Source organism: Rhinoraja longicauda, chromosome 33, assembly GCF_053455715.1.
Source record: "Rhinoraja longicauda isolate Sanriku21f chromosome 33, sRhiLon1.1, whole genome shotgun sequence".
Classification (NCBI taxonomy): Eukaryota; Metazoa; Chordata; class Chondrichthyes; order Rajiformes; family Arhynchobatidae; genus Rhinoraja; species Rhinoraja longicauda.
The window spans coordinates 15,156,262-15,178,667 of record NC_135985.1 but is presented as its reverse complement, the minus strand read 5'-3'; the positions used below and the strand labels follow the sequence as shown (position 1 = coordinate 15,178,667).

The following is a 22,406-nucleotide window of genomic DNA, read 5'->3' as shown; positions in this document are numbered from 1 at the left end:
TTGTCTATTGTCTAAGAGGGGAGTCGAGGTTGAACCACATCTTCCATCTGGGCAGGAAGGAGTCTTCGCTGCTTCAGGTGTAACTTCACAACTGTAGGTACTTCGCGTTCTTTGTCCAACGGCAGCCCGTTTCTGCTGTGTTGTCTATTTGCGATTGGTCTTGTAGCACAAGTGGCTACAGATCTTACTATCTCTATCCATCCACTTGGCATACTCCCCCCCCACCCAACCCGACGTTAGTAGGCTGAGAAGTCTGCTTCCTGACTGAATATTTGAAGAAGGGTCTCGACCCGAAACGTCACCCATTCCTTCTCTCCCGAGATGCTGCCTGACCTGCTGAGTTACTCCAGCATTTTGTGAATAAATCGATTTGTACCAGCATCTGCAGTTATTTTCTTATACTGAATATTTTGAACAGTTTTGTACCGATGACCGATGGACAACTTGTCCATAAAACTTTATTTCATTTCATCACATCATTCACTTTCATTTTCCAGTAATTTAACTTTCATGGAAACTTTAATGTAATACTTGTGCAAAACAAAGTATTTTGTGCTGTGTTTCATATTTCTTACAGCAGATGTCATTTATTTGTATGGGGCTGCTTTGACTTTTCTTAAATTCTGCTTTGATTTTATTAGTCTGATCTAATGAAAGAACATAACTCAGTTACCTTGTGTTTGTCCAACATCACATTCATTCAAGGTTTCTGTGTTTCTAATTCTGACCTTTGCATCTTGTGGCCAAGCCCATAGCTGCTTGCAACTAGCTTTCTGAAATTGCCTCAATTGTTTTTAACATTTGTTTTTTTCAAACATCTGTTTGTCCATGTGCGATAAGATGTGTGTGGCACAGTCCTGATTTTTTTTTGGTTTTATAACACAGCCATGAAGTTCCTAGAATATTTTCTAGTAGCAATTACTTGTATGTATATAACCCCAAAATGTAAAATATCCCAACATTATTAAAAGAGCCAGGTAATTGTAATTGTTTTCATTCCTCTTTGAGCAACCCTTGAAAATGAGGATGACTTGTTTCTATTACATTTTTTTGTTGTTGCAGGTTCTGAGGTGGCTAATGAAGCAATTGTGAGAGCTGCAGAATCTTCCACAGGTGGGGCACAAATTGTTTGCCAGGGCAGGTGGCTGGGTATTTTGTACAGTATTTTGTCATGTGTTCTTGAAGCATTCCATCAAGATCTGAATGTTCCTTCCCCATTTTGAACTGTCATAGGCCAGGGATTCCTGGGATTTGGGAATGCTGCATCTTTTTCAGAGGGTTTGAACATGTTCTTGAATCTTTTTCACTATCTACCTGCTAAATTGCTTGCACAACAGAGCTTCAAATAGAGTGTATGTAGTTCATTCTACGTTGAACCGTTGAACTGAAAGCTGCATTCATCTTCCCATTTGCAGCTCTGGAAAAGGGTGCATCCACCTTGTTCTTTACACTGGCTATCTTAAACCTGTGTGTCTCACTCAGCTTAGCAGCAATGATGTCAAATGTTTTGAGTTCGTGAACTATGATTGCGAAGTGTGGTGCAGGCCTATCAGTATTGAGGATGTCAATGAGGATCCTGAAATTCCAGGGCCTATTCTGTTTTTTCAAACCTGTGATATACCATTTGAAAAATTGATTTTACTTGGTTTGATATGATTGAAAAAGAACTGTATTCTAGATACCAGCAAGAAAGATGTGGCATCATCCTCTTAACTTACTGGCCCTGATTATTGAGTTTCTGTTTACAGCCTTGTTATTTCAAGAAATGTGTGCTGTTATAAAAAATAAATATTAGTTTGAGTTGTCGGCTTATACCTTGCCATCTTTGCAGAGCATACCTGGAAATGTTACTCACCGGGAGTGATGGGGAGGGTGTAGGAATTGAGGATAATATTGAAAAGGTTACTATTAAAGATTGCTTTGTGGAATTACTTAGAGAAATAACCCAAGTGATGGAAAGCAATCAAGGCTACTCTTTGGTTATTGTCTTAGTTGTAGCAAACTTGGTCCAGCTTGGAAACATTTAATGAGTACATGAATGGCCATTCTCTTATTTGTAAAAGCTTTGTTCTAATGAGCCATGGTGGGATGAGCAATAGGAATGAATGAAAGGGATTATAATTATGAGATGCACACGAATACAAGAAAATTGGAGCAGGAGTGGGCCCCTCGACCCTTGAAGTCTGCCCTGTCATTCAATATGATTGTGGCTGATCTATTCTATCCTCCTGTGCTAGTTATTCTTAACCCTCAATTCCTCGATCTTTGAAATATTTGCCTCTCTATTTTAAATAGATATGTATTTGAAGGATAGAAAGTCAGGAAAGGTGACTTTTGCTATCAGTAATAGCAAAAGATAAAATAGGTACAGACAGATGTGGGTAGGAGAGAGAGCAAGATGGATAGAGCCAGATGTAGGTGGCTATCTCTTTCTATCTATCATGTGGAGAGATGTAGATTGATATCTGTTTCTATCTTGTAGAAAGATGGAGGTAGATATCACTCATGTAGAAAGATGCAGATAGATCTGGCCTCCAACACTCTTCGAAGATCAGAGAATTTGACAGATTTCCAATGCTCTGAGAGAAGAAATTTCTATACATCTCAGTTTTAAATAACCAATTTCATGTTTTTGTAGCTACATCCCATTTTGCCTTGCTTCACCCCTAATGAAAATATGTAAACATCTTCTCTGTCATGTTTTCTTAAGACCTTAAGTCTGAATGTAATTGTTCATTATTTTTAACTCTATTAAGGAATATAAAAGCAGAAAGGGAGTTGCTGATGGACTTCAGTAGGCTAGGCAGCATCTGTGGAGGGAAAAGGACTGTTGGGGGTTTGGAGTAAACTTCATCTGGAGTAAACCAAACTGCCTAGTGCTTCTGAAAGGAATTTGCTGGATAAATCCCCTTTGGACTGTCTTTCATATTACTCGATCCTTTTTTAGATAAGGGGACCAAAGCTGTATGTAGGATAGTGAGTATGGTGTCAACAACACCCTGTAGAGCTGCAACAAAGCCTGCCTATTTGAATTCCAACTGCTTTGTAATAAAGTGAATGTGTCTTTTGTTGCCTTAACTACTTGTTTGATTTAATTGCCAGTTTTTTATGATTAATCCAGTAGAACACCTAGATCCCCCTGAATAGAATTAATTTGCAGTCTCTCTCCATTTAGATCATTGGAAATGGGTTGAAGGACCCCGCCTTTCAGGTGAGGCAGAGGTGTACTTACACCTCCAACTCAATCTATTGTATCCGGTGCTCCTGTATATTGGCGAGATCAAGCCTAGACCTGGCGATCGTTTTGCTGAACTCTTGCGCTCAGTCTGCCTTGGCCTAAGCAATCTACCGGTTGCCAAACATTTTAACTCCCATTCCCATTCCCATACTGCCCTTTCAGTCCCGAGCCTCTTCCACTGTCAGAGGACACATGCAATTGGTGAACAGCACCCTATAATTTGCTTGGGCAGCTACAGCCCAACAGTATGAATGTTGATTTCTTTAACTTCAAGTAACTCCCATCTCCTTTCCCTCCCCCCCACCACCCCACCCTTATAGTCCTACTAGTTCCATTGTTTGCATCATTGTATCCTATGCATCCCCAGATCTCTCTGTTGTACTATACTCCACAGGGCCATATCATTTACTGTGTGCAGTAAATACTGATGAAAGCCCAACCAGCCGATGGAGCTTCAAGGAAATAAAGATATCGGGCTACTTGATAGGACTGATGAGAGTGAAAATGGGATTAGTGTAAATGGGTGGCAGCCAGTATTTTAGTAGGAGTGTTGAGTGGGTCTGCCATAATACAAAGCTTGAAAGAGTGGAAATTTGTCAGATGTGTTGGGAAAGCTTTCTGAAACTAAATGTAAATGGCCCTATTAGAGAGGGGGCAACACTTGAGCTCCTCTTGGGAAATGAACCTGGACAAAAGACTGAAGTGTGAGTGGGGGAGCACTTTGGTGCTAGTGACGATAATTTTATTTGTCTTGAATCAGTCTGAAGGTAGGTCCTGGCCCAAAACGTCTTCTGTCTGTTCCCTCAACAGATTTTGCCTGACCTCCAGTTCTTTTGTTTTGCTCATAATTCCAGTATCCGCAGTTTCTTGTTTCTCAGCTATATTAGGCTGGTCTGGGCAACACGAGAAGTGCCCAGGCCGTTAGATTAACTGACATGTTTGATTGTGTGTCAGTTTGTGCTTGCTCTCTAGCAGAGTTGTTTTTTTACTTTATTTTTTACTTTGCCAACTGACTTGTATTTTGTTTGCAGTGGACAGGACAAGTTGTAATGATGAATGATCCTTTGGAAAATGGTTTGTTTGGTATCCCTGACAATGAAGAGTTAGAAGATGAAATCTTTCCACCGCTTCCTCCTCCATCATCACCTGGCCAACTGGGATATGGTGAAGCTTTAGCTGACGGTGGTGAGTCAGGTGTTTAAAATTGAACTTGGCTTTGTGGAAGAGTAAGAAATTTGTTTAAATATAAATTCGGGTAGAATATTTTCACAATACCTTAAAGTTTTTCCATCTTTGAAGTAACTATTTAGGTTCTCCCAGTGTAATCTTTTTCCTGATTATTCTGGGTCATGTTATAAAGTTGACTAGAATGTCACGTGCTTATTCTGAGGTTTTGTGCACCTTGCAAAGGAATTTAGAATCCGAGTGCAGGATGTGGTTTGGGAGCTTTATCCACTGCATGTGAACACTTTTGCTCTGAAGTGATGTAAACGGGTATCTGCTGTCCTTGTACAGTGTTATCTTACAGTGTTATCTACTAGTAGAGTGGATAAGGGAGAACCAGTGGATGTGTTATATCTGGACTTCCAGAAGGCTTTCGACAAGGTCCCACATAAGAGATTAGTATGCAAACTTAAAGCACACGGTATTGTGGGTTCAGTATTGATGCGGATAGAGAACTGGTTGGCAGACAGGAAGCAAAGAGTAGGAATAAACGGGCCCTTTTCAGAATGGCAGGCAGTGACTAGTGGGGTACCGCAAGGCTCAGTGCTGGGACCCCAGCTATTTACAATATATATTAATGATTTGGACGAGGGAATTGAATGCAACATCTCCAAGTTTGCGGATGACACGAAGCTGGGGGGCAGTGTTAGCTGTGAGGAGGATGCTAGGAGGCTGCAACGTGACTTGGATAGGTTAGGTGAGTGGGCAAATGCATGGCAGATGCAGTATAATGTGGATAAATGTGAGGTTATCCACTTTGGTGGCAAGAACAGGAAAGCAGACTATTACCTGAATGGTGGCCGATTAGGAGAAGGGGAGATGCAACGAGACCTGGGTGTCGTGGTACACCAGTCATTGAAAGTAGGCATGCAGGTGCAGCGGGCAGTGAAGAAAGCGAATGGTATGTTGGCATTCAGAGCGAGGGGATTTGAGTATAGGAGCAGGGAGGTTCTGCTGCAGTTGTACAGGGCATTGGTGAGACCACACCTGGAGTATTGCGTACAGTTTTGGTCTCCTAATCTGAGGAAAGACATTTTTGCCATAGAGGGAGTACAGCGAAGGTTCACCAGATAGATTCCTGGGATGGCAGGACTTTCATATGAAGAAAGACTGGATAGACTCGGCTTGTACTCGCTGGAATTTAGAAGATTGAGGGGGGATCTTATAGAAACTTACAAAATTCTTAAGGGGTTGGACAGGCTAGATGCAGGAAGATTGTTCCTTATGTTGGGGAAGTCCAGAATAAGGGGTCACAGTTTAAGGATAAGGGGGAAGTCTTTTAGGACCGAGATGAGAACTTTTTTTTCACTCAGAGAGTGGTGAATCTGTGGAATTCTCTGCCACAGAAGGTAGTTGAGGCCAGTTCATTGGCTATATTTAAGAGGGAGTTAGATGTGGCCCTTGTGGCTAAAGGGATCAGGGGGTATGGAGGGAAGGCAGGTACGGGACACTGAGTTGGATGATCAGCCATGATCATATTGAATGGCGGTGCAGGCTCGAAGGGCCAAATGGCCTACTCCACCTATTTTCTATGTTTCTATGTTATCATATGGCAAGCAATGTGCATTTTGTCATCACTTGAGCAGTGTTCAATTGGGATTCTGGGCCCATGAATGCCAAGATTTGTCTTGAGTAAGGGTATGAGGTGGCTGTGGTGAGGAAACAGACAGAACCTGGTCTGAGCAGGCGAATTGTGCACTGCTACTGCCTTTGAAGAGAGGACCAATCTTTCTGGTAGGTTGGAATCCTTATGGATTTTCCAGATTATTAGATTAACAGCTCCTAGATAATGTACCCTGCCTTGTTTATTTGAGTTGTTTTTTTTGTTCCTCCAGAAGAGGAAGCAGGAACTCAATCCAAGGAGCCTGTTGTACTCAGAAAACGTATACAAAGACCACAGCCAAAACTGGATGCTCAGCGGTAATTGAAGCTTTGAACTCTGTTAACGAGGGTGCTTTGTTTCTTGTAACTGCTGCTCATAACCAGAACCAAATTCCAAATTGTGTATTTGAAAAAAAATCAAAAATTCTGCAGATGTTTAAAACTATAAACCACAAAGAGAAATTTCTGGTAATACTCAGCAGGATCTGTCGAGAGAGAAGTGATTTGTTTATCAAGTCAGTAACTTTTTTTATGAAGGAAAGCATACACTGAATTTAGAGTAGAAATCCACAACGTTGGCCTACATATCCATGGCTTTGGAATTTGTCCACTTGGAGCTCCAGAATTATATTTTCACCTTGTGCTGTTCAGGGAAGTTAGAACCTTGCTCCAATGTGGAAGCTGCATGGTACAACTGCCTGTAATTTGATTTTTTTTTTCTCAAATCCTCAATGTGTCGACATTACCTGGGAATTGGTTCTGGTTATGGCCAGTTCTGCAATAGCAGGAGCTTTGGACAATGGGACGTCACAGGTTTAGTCTTGGGTCAGTTTACTGGGATGCTACTCCAGAAATGCTGTTGGTTGCACCTCCCCCATTATAACTCTTGAACCTTGAATTACAGTATTACATGGGTTATTTGCCTGTGCAGACTGACGCTCGTGTGCATTATTAAGTGAGTGCTGTATTGTTGGAATGATATATTTCAGGCGAGACTGAATTGTACCATTCTGCCCGGCTGAGTGGTGAAACTCCCTCCACGGTATTCGCTGGTGCAAATTCTCAGATTATCATTAATTATCTAATAGAGCAGATAGTTCCCAGATTTACCCACATTGAACAGTGTCAGTATGTCAAAGGTACATCTTGGTGACACATTTTGGGACATATTGAGGTCACTGAGGTCATGGAAGCATCAGTGGAAATTCTGAAGAAGGGTCTCGACCCGAAACGTCAGGAGGCAGGAACGGGGTACTGATTGTGGATGATCACAGTGAATGGCGGTGCTGGCTCGAAGGGCCGAATCGCCTACTCCTGCACCTATTGTCTGGTGTCACCCATTCCTTCTCTCCAGAGATGCTGCCTGACCTGTTACTCAAGCATTTTGTGTCTACCTTTGATTTAAACCAGCATCTGCAGTTCTTTCCTACATACTTCTAGTCCCTTTGATCCTTTTTACTGATTGCAGTATTGTAAAACACCTATGGAAGTGAGGATGCTCTATTTTTGTTACAGAATGTGCAAAATTTGTTGTCATCTTGGATACTTATTTATTATAGCATGGTAGAAGGCCATTTGGCCCCTCAGATGCCATGCCAACTTGTAGCCCCATGATTTTTAGATTTATTTTCACGTGTACCATGAAAAGCTGTGTTTTGCCTGCTATTCAATCAGATCAGATAATGCTGTACATAAATCCAATCAAGTCAAACTCAAGTACAATAGATAGAGCAAAGGGGAAGATAGAGTGCAGAATATAGTTCTCAGCATTGTAGCACGGTCCAATGTTCACAATGGAGTAGAGGTATATTGAAGAGGTATTTTCCAGCTTATGGAAGGACTGTTGAGATAGCCTGATAACAGAGGAGAAGAAGCTCTTCCTGAGTCTGGTTGTGCAGCTTTCAAGCTTCTGTACCTTCTGCCAGACAAGAGGAGGAGGAATGAATGAGGTGAGATAAGTCTTTGATTATGTTGGCTGCTTTTCCAAGGCATGGTAAAGTGTAAATGGTGGCAAGTCTGGTCTGTGTGATGAACTGGGCTACATCTACAAGCCTCTGCAGTTTCCTTCTGCACCTAAGCTGTGATGCAATCCGCATGTGTCCATTTACTTACTCCCTTTTCATTTTGCTGTTCACTTACACGGAAGGGTAATTTACAGGAGCCATTCTAGAAGGAAAAGGCAACAGTACTGTGCAATGAGAGCTGGAGTGTTAGGAGACTGGCAGAGCGTACAAACACAAGTGCACCAGCAGGTAGAGTCACTGTTGGGCAAAAATGAAAAGGTAAAATTAAGTGCAGAAACAGCAGAAGAAAAAAAGGACACAAAGTACTGGAGTAACAACCTGCTGAGTGACCTGCTGGGTTACTCCTGCACTTTGTCCTTTTGTATATTACCCAGCATCTGCAGTTCTTTATTTCTACAATAGTAGAAGGAAATTGGGAAGAAGGGAAAAAAAGCAGGTTAGACTGGAGTAAAGATTTTACTACATCAGGGAAATAAAGAATGGAGCCAAATTTAATTACGATGCATTTTGAGAAAGTGTGGAGTGTGCTAAATAAGATCATATCATATATCATATCATATATATCATATCATATATATATACAGCCGGAAACAGGCCTTTTCGGCCCTCCAAGTCCGTGCCGCCCAGCGATCCCCGTACATTAACACTATCCTACACCCACTAGGGACAATTTTTACATTTACCCAGCCAATTAACCTACATACCTGTACGTCTTTGGAGTGTGGGAGGAAACCGAAGATCTCGGAGAAAACCCACGCAGGTCACGGGGAGAACGTACAAACTCCTTACAGTGCAGCACCCGTAGTCAGGATCGAACCTGAGTCTCCGGCGCTGCATTCGCTGTAAAGCAGCAACTCTACCGCCGCGCTACCGTGCCGCCCTGAGATGAGTGAACAGGAGGTATAAATAACCATGTAAGAATATATGTGGTGATAACAGAAACGTGGCTCAAAGGAGCAGGATTGAGCATTAATATTCCTGGATATAAAGTATTCAGGAATAATTGGGAGGGTAGCACCATTAATTGAAGAGAATGTTAGTGTTGGAGATATGGCAATGTAGAGGGCTCAGAGATGATCTGTTTTGTTGGATTTAAGGAATAGTCTCTGGATTACTAGTTCAACAACTGAACCACTGTGTCACCACCAGAAACACTTGAGTTTTATAATATTTTTCTCTTTTGTGAATTACAGGTTGACTTCAGATCGAGGATTGCCAGCTTTACGAAATTTGTTTGATGGTGTTCGATTTAAAGGCAAAGGACATGAGGTAAGACAGAAATAGAAACAGCCCCTCTACTTGAATTCACTCAAAAATCAGGGCCCCCTATTATAGCTTAGACCATCTCATCTGCCCCTCTCCTTGGGCTTGTTGGCCTTCATTAGCTTCCTGTCCAATTTTAAGATTCTTTGTTCTTGTTTATAAATCTGCAACTGCCTTTCCTCCTCCCTCCACCCTCTAAACTCTGGCCTCTGTTCTCTATCTCAGCAAACTCCACTTTTTCAAGGCCACCATGCTTGTCATTGGTTACCTGGGCCCTAGACAATGGAATCTCCTTCCTAAACCTCATCACCTATTTTTGCCCCTTTTTACGAGGGTTTATCTTTTTTCCATACTTTGTTCATCTATCCTATTATCCTTTTGTGTGGTTTTTGTGTCAAAGTTTGATAATGCTCCTATAAAAATATTGTGATATTGCCACTTTAAATGTGCTATATAAATACAAGTTGTCTTTGCTCCTATATGTCTTTAATATGTTCTGCTAAGAAAACTTCTTGGAGCAATGTGAAATTTTATCAGTTTCAAAAGAAAATTGCTGATGTGTTTACAGTTGCACTGTGAATCAGTTTTTTCAGAGAACAAAAATTGGCTGCAGTGGGAAAATTCACTGTAAATATAAATTAAATGTGCACTTGACTTCTTTGTACTGTTATTCCGATAGTGGGGATGTTCCACAGGAACCCATAATGTCTTGTACCTGTGTAGGAAAAAAACTGCAGATGCTGGTTTAAATCGAAGGTAGACAAAAAATGCTGGAGTAACTCAGGGAGTCAGGCAGCATCTTGGGAGAGAAGGAATGGGTGACGTTTCGGGTCGAATCTCTTGTACCTGCTCCTTTGTTACTGTTCGCATAAGATTTCTCGTCCAAACTTTATCAGAAAATGATACTTTGGGAATTAAGCATAAATTCAATTTAAAATGTGGAAAAATAAGCTGCTGTCAGGAACATGTTATTCATGATCAAGGAAGATGCATTCAAGATAATCCATTTTCAGAAGCTAGTGTGATAATATTTTGTAGAATTCTTGACTATTTCATTAATATTTGAAGGGTATGCAGAAAGTTTGAGTCAAATTCTTATTAAGAGTCTTCAGCTGCCTGGAAATTTATTGCCACATTTTGAGCAAATGATTAACTTTCCTTTCTCCCTTGTGTGAAGAGCGAAGATGTGAAGACTCTCCTGTGGCACATGGAGCATTGGGCTCACAGGCTGTACCCCAAACTACAATTTGAAGAATTCATTGGGAAAGTGGAAACCTTGGGAGGTAAAAAGGAAGTTCAGGTAAAGTGACATTGGCTTGAGTTTTAGTGTTCTCTTCTTAATTTGATAATTGTCAAAAAATAAATTTAATAAAGTGGTTGTCAGCTATTAAACATTTATGTTTGGTGCACAACACTGGATAGAATTGCTGTAGAGGGAACTGCTGTGATTAAATCTATTCCTGGATTGGTCTTGGTTATTGCTGGTTAGAGTTGTAGGCTTGTTACTATGGTGACCATGCACAACAGATGCTTGACCTCTTAGCTGAAGTATAAATTGGTGTCAACATTTGTAGGCACTCCTATCAAAGTCGTGGCTTCAAATGCAATTAGAGGGACTTGGGTACAGAATCTGGGATGTTACTCAGTGGCAGAGGAAGTGCTGTGCTGATAGTGATGGCAGACCCTAGATGAGATACTAAAGCATCTGTTTTCCTGCAGACTATGAAGAAAGACTGGGAAGCTTTGAAAATAACATCACTAAAACTGATTATTTTGTTTGTTATACCATTGCTTTTTGTGGACCCTCCTATGTGCTACTAATTGTTTCACTTTTAACAAAAAATACAAAATTTAAAAGGGTTTGACCTGAAATGTTAACTGTCACGTGTGGCGGCGCTGCGTAGCAGCTGCGGCTCACCTGCAGTCTGTTTGTCTTTTTTTGTTTTTTGTCTTAATTGTAAGTGTTGGATATGATGTAGTATTTTTTGTGGTTGTGTACTATGTGTGGGGGGGGGGCGGAGGAACTATAAAAATTGTCATCTTTTTCACCCAGAGTGTTGTGAATTTGTGGAATTCTCTGCCACTGAGGGCAGTGAAGCCAAATCACTGGATGGATTTAAGAGAGAGTTAGATAGAGCTCTCGGGGCTAGTGGAATCAAGGGATATGGGGAGAAGGCAGGCACGGGTTATTGATTAGGGACGATCAGCCATGATCACAATGAATGGCGGTGCTGGCTCAAAGGGCCGAATGGCCTCCTCCTGCACCTATTTTCTATGTTTCAATGTCTCTTCCGAACGGAGACGTGACCTTTTTTCTGGGTCGTGTCTCCGTTCACGCTGCGGCCTACCATCGGCCAAACACCTGGAGCTGGCAGCCTCCAGCTGGGACCACCTGGGGCTCTGGTTCGCAGAGCCCGTGGACTGTACTCAACACCTGTGGAGCTGGCTGTCTTCGGAGGCTGTGGTGACGCTGCGAGTGAGTCTGCGACTTCTTCGAAGGCTTCGGCCGCAGGCCCTGTAGACTTCGGAAGCTCGCAGGTCCCTGGGTGGGGGCCGACTTCGGGAGCTCCGGCAGCAGCAGTGTCTTCGTCTGCCCCGAATAGTGAGGCTTGGGTCGGCCCACTGCGGACCTTTCACCGTCCGGCGTGGCCTGGAATAGGCCACGGGATTTTCCACTGCCCGACGGGGGCTTTAATGTCGAGAGCCCCGACCACCCCGACGTGGCAATTTCGACTGCCTGACCGCGGGTGAAGACGGCAGGAAAGAAGACATTCTGGCCTTGCATCACAGCGAGGAGTTGACTGGAGGAGACTCACTGTGATGGGTGTTTTTTGTTTTATGTTAGTTTTTGTGATTGTGTGTTTTATTGCTTTCTTTTTATTGCCTCTCATTGTTGACTGTGGGTAACGTAATTTCATCCAAAAAAATGTTTTTGGATGACAATAAAAGCTATTCTATTCTCTGCAAAAATGCTACCAAACTTGCTGAATATTTCCATCACTTTTATACTTGCTGAACAATTAATTTCTATAGTTGTATTTTCAGTCACCTGTGAGCAAATAGAACAAGTGATTTGCTTGTATAGATTCTTGTTCAGCTACTTATGTATATCTAGAAATGTGAGTTTCATTGGAAGGTACTTGTAAACAAATCTGTGTTTATTTTGAAACTCCTTAACTAGCAGGCTAACTTGTTTAGTTTTCTCTTTTGATAATGCACTATGATTGAAATGAGTGTTAATGTTTCAAATTCATTACCTTTTATCAGATTCCATGAAAGGTCAACCTGAAACCTCCAGGGATGTACCCCAACCTGCTATCTCCAGTACTTTGCTTTTATTGCAAATGTTTAGCATTTACATATTTTACATTTATAAAATGCAGAGAGACCTAAGAATGTGAGATTGTGGTACAAACCTTCCTCTAACTAGAGACAACTTCTGAATGCTATTTGTCTACAAACTTGTGCTCTGTTTTTGTACTTTTGTTAATGGCTCTATGTAAGCATTTACCATTGGCAGATGTGTTAATATTCCCAATTCAATTTCACCAGCTAAATTGATATAATGTATAGTAGTTACAGCTGTTCTCAGACCCATTGCCATTAAGGTCAAGGACAATCTCCTTGTACATAATTTCACAAAGTCATCACCAGAATCCTGATAGGACTGAAGGCGAATGAACAATCTTGGTATAGCAACCAACAGGTTCTTTGGTCTTCCGCTCGGAAAAGTATGTGAGATACACGGATGATTCCCGACTTTCAAATTGTAGAGCAAATCCCTACTTCCCATTAAAGTTTAGCTTTTCATGAAAATTGGATATTGTGGCATATGACATTAAGCAATCCAATTCCTAGCACCATTCCTGAATTTGTTCATTTTTACTTTTACATGGACAGTATTTCTGAACTGAAATATTCATTATGTGAAGGTTGACATCTTGTGGAGAAAATGTAGTGCCATTAATAATTTCAGGCCAGTAACTTGCAACATTTTATAAAATTTGAATTTGCATTTCAGACCTGTTTGAAGAAAATTCGACTTGATATACCTATAACAAATGAAGACTTTACATCGAATGACGGCAAGTGTTTTTGTTTTCTGATTGATGTTCAAAATATTTGTAAAAGTATTGTCTTCCTTGGAAAACAACAGCATGTTATTTGGGTGCTGTCTTAGAGAAAATCTAGTTTTGATTCAATTGTGCCTGATGCTGAAGTTTTAACTTGTTCAATAGTGGTAGAGTTGCTGCGGCAACTCTACCGCTATTGCGGCAACTCTGCAGCAACTTGTTCAAGGGCGGCACAGTGGCGCAGCAGTAAGAGTTGCTGCCTTACAGTGAATGCAGTGCCGGAGACTCGGGTTCGATCTTGACTATGGGTGCCGTCTGTACAGTTGGGTTTTCGCCGAGATATTCGGTTTCCTCCCACACTCCAAAGACGTACAGGTATGTAGGTTAATTGGCTGGATTAATTAAATGTAAAAATTGTCCCTAGTGTGTGTAGGATAGTGTTAATGTGCGGGGATCACTGGGCGGCGCGGACCCGGTGGGCCGAAGGGCCTGTTTCCCCGCTGTATCTCTAAATCTAAAAGCATTGTTTGGATAAATCTCAAAGTTGCTTCGAGTAAACCCAGGTTAAAGTCTGTAATTCGATTTTGTTTTGGTTTGGGGTGGTCATGGGAAAGGGTCTGATCATTATATCAAATGATTTTACTAATTGTAGATGAATGATGGTTCCAAGGGGTTCTACAGATATGTCAATAGCAAAAGGATAGTGAGGGATAAAATTGGTCCATTAGAGAGTCAGAGTGGACAGCTATGTGCTGAGCCGGAAGAAATGGGGGAGATATTAAACAATTTCTTTTCTTCGGTATTTACCGAGGAGAAGGATATTGAATTATGTGAGGTAAGCGAAACAAGTAGAGTAGTGATGGAAATTAGGATGATTAAAGAAGAGGAGGTACGGACACTTTTGAAGAATATAAAAGTGGATAAGTCTCCAGGTCCTGATAGGATATTCCCTAGGACATTGAGGGAAGTTAGTGCAGAAATAGCAGGGGCTATGACGGAAATATTTCAAACGTCATTAGAAACAGGGATGGTGCCGGAAGATTGGCGCATTGCGCATGTTGTGCCTTTGTTTAAAAAAGGTTCTAAAAGTAAACCTAGCAATTATAGACCTATTAGTTTGACGTCTGTGGTGGGAAAATTAATGGAAAAGATACTTAGGGACAATATATATAATTATTTGGATAATCAAGGCCTGATTAGAAACAGTCAACATGGATTTGTGCCTGGAAGGTCATGTTTGACTAATCTTCTTGAATTTTTTGAAGAGGTTACCAGGGAAATTGATAAGGGCAAGGCTGTGGATGTTGTCTATATGGACTTCAGTAAGGCATTTGACAAGGTTCCACATGGAAGGTTGATTAAGAAGGTTAAATCGTTGGGTATTAATAGTGAGGTTGCAAGATGGATTCAACAATGGCTGAATGGGAGATACCAGAGGGTAACGGTTGACAATTGTATGTCAGGTTGGAGGCCAGTGTCTAGTGGAGTGCCCCAAAGATCTGTGTTGGGTCCACTGTTGTTTGTCATTTACATTAATGATCTGGATGATGGTGTGGCAAATTGGATTAGTAAATATGCAGATGATACTAAGATAGGTGGAGTAGTTGATAGTGAGGTAGATTTTCAAAGTCTACAGAGAGACTTGGGCCTTTTGGAAGGGTGTGCTGAAAGATGGCAGATGGAGTTTAATGCTGATAAGTGTGAGGTGCTGCATTTTGGTAGGACAAATCAAAATAGGACGTACAGGGTAAATGGTAGGGAATTGAGGAATGCAGTGGAACAGAGGGATCTGGGAATAACTGCATTGTTCCCTGAAGGTGGAATCTCATGTGGATAGGGTGGTGAAGAAGGCGTTTGGTATGCTTGCCTTTATAAATCAGAGCATCGAGTATAGAAGTTGAGATGTAATGTTGAAATTGTACAGGGCATTGGTGAGGCCGAATCTGGAGTATGGTGTGCAGTTCTGGTCGCCAAATTATAGGAAGGATGTCGACAAAATGGAGAGGGTACAGAGGAGATTTACTAGAATGTTGCCTGGGTTTCAGCACTTAGGCTACAGAGAGAGGTTGAACAGGTTGGGTCTTTATTCTTTGGAGCGTAGAAGGTTGAGGGGGGACTTGATAGAGGTTTTTTAAATTATGAGAGGGACGGACAGAGTTGACGTGGGTAGGCTTTTCCCTTTGAGAGTGGGGAAGATTCCAACAAGGGGACATAGCTTCAGAATTGAGGGACAAAGGTTTAGGGGTAACATGAGGGGGAACTTCTTTACTCAGAGGGTTGTGGCTGTATGGAATGGGCTTCCGGTGGAAGTGGTGGAGGCTGGCTCGATTTTATTATTTAAGAGTAAATTGGATAGGTATATGGATAGGAGGGGATTGGAGGGTTATGGTCTGAGTGCAGGTAGATGAGACTAGGTCAGGGAGAATGGTCGGCGTGGACTGGTAGGGCCTAACAGGCCTGTTTCCATGCTGTAGTTGTTATATGTTATATTGTTATATATAAGCTGCAAGGCTTGTGGTGGCTGTGTTACGTGCAGCTTTTTCCACTGTACTTTTAATGGTGTAATGTTGTTTCCTTTAAATAAATGATAAAAGATTGCGCTGTATGTAAAGGTGTGGTTGTTGAACTATACACACTCCAGCAATCTGACAAGAGGTTGTCATGCTGATTTGTATCCAATACAGTGTTTTGTGCAGGATTAAACAGTAGAATAAATCTTTCCCCTCTCCCCACCCCAGTTGGATTGCCAGAACTTGCTATATGTAAGACTTCAAGACCAGCTTAATTTTGAGTTACTTCAGATTAGTGGGTCTTGTCACTCTACTGTCCAGACTGGGTAAGGACAGATTTCCCCCCGAAGGGCTTCAGTGAACCGGCTTGTGTATTATTTCACCATTAAAAAGAAACACTGTTAAATTATTGCTTGTTCATAAAAACATTGCCAAAAGTGGTTATTTGCATGTTGACCCAGACAGCAAGGACAGATGGGTTTTCCATGGTGTGTATACATACCAACCCTGATCTTCTTTGCAAATGGTAGCATGGAAGTGGGCATGTTAGCCCAAGATAGTAATATGAATGTTCACCTTTATAAGGCCCTTTCTTTACTAATCAAATAATGACATGGCCTTTGCTTCAATCACAATTTCTAAAAAACAAGAAACAGCTTAGAATTTGATGTTGGCAGCAAGTTATCTGAATTAACTGATGACCACTGCCCAGAGTTGGCTCAATCCCATGCAGTGAGGATATGCTTGGTGACGTGGTCGTCTGCAATGTAGAAATAAAGAACTGCAGGACACAAAGTGCTGGAGTAACTCAGCCGATCAGGCGGCATCGCTGGAGAACATGGATGTGTGACGTTTTGGGTCGAAACCCTTCTTCAGATCCTGAAGAAGGGTCTTGACTGGAACCGTCATCTATGTTCTCCAGAGATGCTGGCCCGCTGAGTTACTTCAGCATTTTATATACTTCCGCAATGTAATTGGTTACATGGGTGATGTGAGGAGTGATGGTGATATGTAGAAGAGGTTTTTTGGTAGAATTAACCCTACCCAAAAGAGAAGTCATCAGTTTAAGCCACATTAACTGGCTGTCAAAATGTATCTTGCTTTCAAAATTGAGTAAAAATGAATAAATACCCTCCATTCTAATTGACCCAATACTCCACCAAAAGCAATCATTCCACACTTTGCATGGCATTTGCTGCACTCTGAGCAGTTTGGTGTTTGGGCATAGTCAATAACGCTAGGTCAAAGGACTTGGGATGTGTGTTTTGTGCAGAAATGCTGACAATTCCCCATAAATTCAGGGCTATTGTTTGTCCTGTCCTCTTCCCAAACCTTATTACCGACAAGAACTCTTTCCAGTATGCATCAGAAATCTTCACCCCACTCTTACATAAACAGGTGAGCAGAGACCAATTCATAAATTCACTCCCCCCCCAACCCCATCCAGCAATTCTCATAAAATAGAGATGGTCAGGGATTTTTTGTTTCACCTTTATGAATTCCTACAGATTTAGCTCCTATCTCCATCCAGCAGAACTTGCAGGGATCCATTACTACAATTTATATTTCTCTGCTCTACTGACAACTTTGTCTGAAGCCACTAGGTAGGTCCTGTTATCTCAAGTAAATCCTTTAATTTTCGTGGGCTTTTTGGTCTGAGTGCATCACAGCTGAGTTAAACAGTCCTACTACATTTATACACATTCTGATTTTTCGCATTTTCTTTTACTGAATGTGATAGCAAACTGTAATGGGAAATGAGTGGTGGTGTTTTGATGTTGCCATAACAGATGAACACTAACTTAAAATTTCCTAATATCTACCTCGGTTAACATTCAGGTAAAGTCATGAAGGTTTCTGGAGAATTAATTAGAGATTTGTTATAAATTGACAAGCAAAAATCCTCTGAAATAAACCATTTGTATTTACAGTTATGGAGAGTGAAGACAGAGTCCAAACTGGTGATTTTGAAACTTCATTCGATGCAATGCCCAGCCAGCCAGTTTCAAAATCAACTCCAGGCTCCAGTGCACTCTCTGAGAAACAACAGGTTCAGATCGAAAGGAACAAACAGCTTGCACTTGAGAGACGACAAGCAAGATTCCAGCTGACAAATCAAACCCCCTCCAATGGTGATTATTAAGTGCTTTTTAAAATTGAATTTACTGCAGGCCACTGATTTTTGTACCAAAGGAAATGGTAATACGGTGACCTGTTTTTTACTGTTTAAAACAGGAGAAGGTAGCAGTGGGATTTACTCTTTATCTTCCTTCTCTGAAGGAGGATTTCATCAGTAGCTTATGTACATGGAGGATTGGAATTTAGTAGCCTACAAGTATGTATCCTTATCACCTGTTCTATTACACAGTGATTAAGTTGGTGCTGGAATACAATGTTCTGGTCAAATGTGGTTCCTGGTGATAGGGCTTATGAAATTGTCTGATATCTTGTAGTAATTTATGGAGCAAAATATACTTGCTGCCTAAGTTAAAGATGTGTAACTGCTTTACACATACAGTCCTGCACCAGCACATGCATTGCTTATTTTTTGTTATGAGTAGATTTTGCTCAATAATTCTCGAAATATGGTGCATTAATTGTAAACAACGTTCACTGACGTACCGATTTGATCTAAAAGAAAATTGTTTTACTCTTGCAATTTCATTCATTTCAAAATTAGTTGAACATGCTCTCCTGATTAGATAAAATCTAATTAAACCATGCTGAAATTTTATGCATTGAGGGATTACGGTGTATTAGAGGTTCCATTCTGCCATTGTGACCCAGTCTGCCTCCTTGGGTGGACCATGTAATACGATGACTATACATTCAAAGAGACAGATTATTTCTAAACATCACTGAGTGAATTTTTTTTAAAACAGCTAGTTAAACTGCTCCGATTTGTAGATTTTAATCTAGATTCTTCATATCTGTAAACTCTACCCCATGTTTGTTCAGTGCAACTAAGTGTGAAACTATCTAATTTGGCAGGTAAAAAAAATATTTAAATGGTTAAAAACTGCTGAGGGATCTGGGTATTCTAGTTCATGATTCATCAAACACCTGTATGTGGATACTGCAAGTAATTAGGAAAACTGGAAACTTTATTACGAGGATTTGAGTATAAAAAGGGAAGTCATACTTTTCATTTAAATGGGCCTTTGGAGAGATCGCAGCTTGAGCATAGGGCATGGAAATAGTCTCATACTTGGGTATGATAAGGCTAGAAGAAATGTATCCAAAGGAGTTTTATTTGATTAATACCTGGCAGACAAGCTCAGCTTGGATCTTAAATTCGGAAGAGTGAGAGGGGATGATTTAAATGTAAATGATCCCAAGGGGTCTTGGCAGGGTAGATCTAGAGAGGATGTTTCCTCTTTTGTACAGGATGTTGGTGAGGCTACATTTGGTGTATTGTGTTCAGTTTTGGTCACCCTGCTCTGACAAAGATGTGTTAAGCTAGAAAGAGTGCAGAGAAGATTTATAAGAATGTCTGAGTTCTAGGGAGAGGATGATCCGGCTAAGACCTTATTATCTGGGGTGCAGGAGAATGAGGGGTCGTCATAGAGATGTATAATGTCATGAAGGGAATAGATAGAGTAGATGCAGTTTTTTACCCAAAGTAAGAGAATCAAAAACCAGAGGACATAGGTTTAAGATGAGAGGGAAAAGATTTAATAGGAATCTGAGGGGCAACATTTTCACATAGGTGGTGGGTATATGGAAAGGGCTGCCAGAGGAGGTGTTGGGCAGTTAATATAATGGCATTTGAAATAAATTTGGACAGGAGAGGTTTAGAGGTATATGAGCCAAACTCGGGCAGATAGGACTAGTGTAGATGGGGCAACTTGGTCCACATGGGCAAGTTGGACTGGAGAGCCTACTTAGGTGTTGTATGACTGTTGTGGAGGAATCTACAACTGCATCTTCAGTAACTTCACAGTGCTCCTTAGCTGAGAAGTATCATTCCCAATCTCAAAGACAACCATTTGAATTGATTAGTGCCTGCAGATTATTCAGGAACATTTTGCCCATTGTATTTCAGATCAAGAAAATTCCCAGTGCCTGAGTCAGTCCATGGAGCCAAATAAAAAGATGTTGCTTGATCCTGATATGTTTGAAGATGAAAATGTAAAAAGTAAAACTTCGGAAGAGGTAACCAAAACTGCACTATCTGAGCCACTTGGTGAATTTCAAATTCCAACAGAGATCAGTCTTGCTGTGGAAATTCCAAAAGACTTAACAGGTACAGAACAAAGCAATTGACTCCTTTGAATCAACAGACAATTCTGAAACTACAGAAAGGCACTGATTGTTCCAAACTTGTTCCTGAAGTGCAGAAACTGAACATTGATAGGGATGCTTCATCAACAGCTGGAAACCTCCACAGATGATGATTAAACATGTCAGAGTTTTGTTTTTTTAAAGTATGGCATCGAAATTAGGTGAGAAGTGAAGAATTTAATGCAATGTTTGTTTTGGTTGTGCAGTATTTCACAGTGATTCTGAACTGCGACAGTTGTACAAATACTAAATCACTATATTGCAAATAGAATTTGGGAACCTAATTATGGCTATGTTCTCACCACAGTTTTACCACTGGTGCCCAGAAATGTCACTGAAGCTAATCTCTCAAATGACGTTTTGTTTCCTGGTAAGTTTGAGGGTGAGATATGGTATTGAGCTACCAAAAAGGTTTTCTTCCTGATATGAAACCTAGTTAAATATGTTTTAAGCTTACTGTAAGATAAAACCTGCTTTATCGGAAAGTCCTAACGAACACGATGGAAACGTGAATTGTATGCTGTGTATGAGTAAAAAAAAATACTCAAACCAGCTGTAAGCACAAAACAGACTACTTATTATATTAGTTTATTTTCTAACCCTGGTATGGTAACTGCAAATGAATGGTAAAACCTTGTACCAAATACATTGAATAAAACTTAGAATATATACATCTTGTTCAAAACAACAAATCTCTACATCTTTTGCATTGTTAATTACCATGTTTAGTATTTTAAATAACATTAAACTGCATTCCTATGGGTTGTTTGAATAACTGGCACCAGCCACTTAGTTCTGACTACCTTGGCATCAAATATGCTAAAAAATCTGTTACTATTAGTGGTTTTCATTAAGATATTTAAAATGGACCCAAAGTCTTGGCTATGATACTTATCCCACTGAAACATCTTGAAGAGCCATTTCCTTAATTTCTTCCAACAACGAGTAGAGGCTGTTACCCTGAGTTTGACAATATTCTCTATCTTCATCTCTGATCAATATACGTTTTGCATGCTTTTGGGCAAGTTGTGCTTCTTCAGCAGATCTGATTACATCCCGAACCAAGTCAGTCTTTGAAGTGTGAGATGTTCCATGTGCAGGTTCAGTACCGGTCATAATACGAGGTTGGTTGTTGATGATGTCCAGTTTGATGCTGTCAGGATGTGACCGGGATGAGAATTCAGAGATTCTTACCTATTTGAGCACAAAGGTTTACAAAAATTAAATGATATGCAAGTCAATTATAAGAAGAAACTTGCTTATTAAAAATTGTGGAGACTAGGTTGTTGAGTTAAGACATTCCTTAAATAAGCTACAGCAATGATGGCAGGAAAATGTGCACAACTGCACGGGAACTCTATACCTGAATATTTGAACAAGTGAACAAAATCAGTTCCATTCAGTAAGGAATGAATGTGGGCCATGCTGGGCACCCAGTAAACTACACAATGGTTAATTATTGAATTGCATCAAAGATTGAATCCGCTGGATGGAGAGCTTGGGGTGGAGGCACAGGGTATATGGCTGAATTGAGAGGAGTGTTATGTGAGAGAAACATCTAGGATGGTTGAATTTCTGTGGGTAACATGGTTTTGAAGATCAGTCACTGTGTTCACAGTCTATGTTGAGTTATTGCAGATGCCATTCCTGGAGGAAGTTATCCTGCGCATACATGTTGCCTGGGGGAGGTTCCGGTGGGTGGCACTAGTTGGGGAACTGCAGCCTTGTCTGTAACGTTGCATCTTCGACGGTCATTAAACCAGGTGTAATGGCAACTCTCAGACTTTTCCGATGACTTATTTTCCGATTGCCATTACTACGCAGGGAGTAGGAGTGATCTTACGCAGACCCAACAGAACAAATCTTCCAGTCGTTTTTTTCCAGTTTAATTAGTTGTTTATTGTTGTACAGACAAGGAGATGAACATACCAGACTTTACTTATTTCGCATACAAGTCATAGCTGGCTGCTCCGTCCCTGGTCTGGTCCCAGGTCTCGGATCTGTCCAATTGTTGGTATGTTCCCTGAATGTATACTCTCCCTCCCTGTATCTGGCCAGTCCCTTATGCTACCTTGTACATCTAACGACTGCCTCCAAGTGTCCAAAATAATACGCAAGATATATCCAGTCAAAATAATATAATATGCCAACAGTAGCTAGCCTAAACATAAATGGCTCCTACACAACA

General features: G+C 40.9%; 2 protein-coding genes across 2 annotated transcripts in view; one reads left to right on the top strand and one right to left on the bottom strand.

The window, feature by feature from the left end:
* Window positions 1-1,061: 1,061 nt before the first annotated feature.
* On the top strand, window positions 1,062-20,833 carry tipin (timeless interacting protein). Its single transcript, XM_078427302.1, has 8 exons — window positions 1,062-1,113; window positions 4,270-4,423; window positions 6,298-6,382; window positions 9,282-9,357; window positions 10,529-10,651; window positions 13,373-13,436; window positions 17,866-18,066; window positions 19,980-20,833. The coding sequence occupies exons 2-8, from the start codon at window positions 4,288-4,290 to the stop codon at window positions 20,198-20,200; spliced, it is 906 nt and encodes a 301-aa protein (XP_078283428.1). The 5' UTR covers window positions 1,062-1,113; window positions 4,270-4,287; the 3' UTR covers window positions 20,201-20,833.
* The window catches only part of dis3l (DIS3 like exosome 3'-5' exoribonuclease), a 56,067-nt gene continuing 54,484 nt past the window's right edge, over window positions 20,824-22,406 (bottom strand). Inside the window, exon 17 of the mRNA XM_078427301.1 lies at window positions 20,824-21,412. Within this exon, the coding sequence (XP_078283427.1) occupies window positions 21,110-21,412 (303 nt within the window). The 3' untranslated portion in view covers window positions 20,824-21,109. The remainder of the gene's footprint in view (window positions 21,413-22,406) is intronic.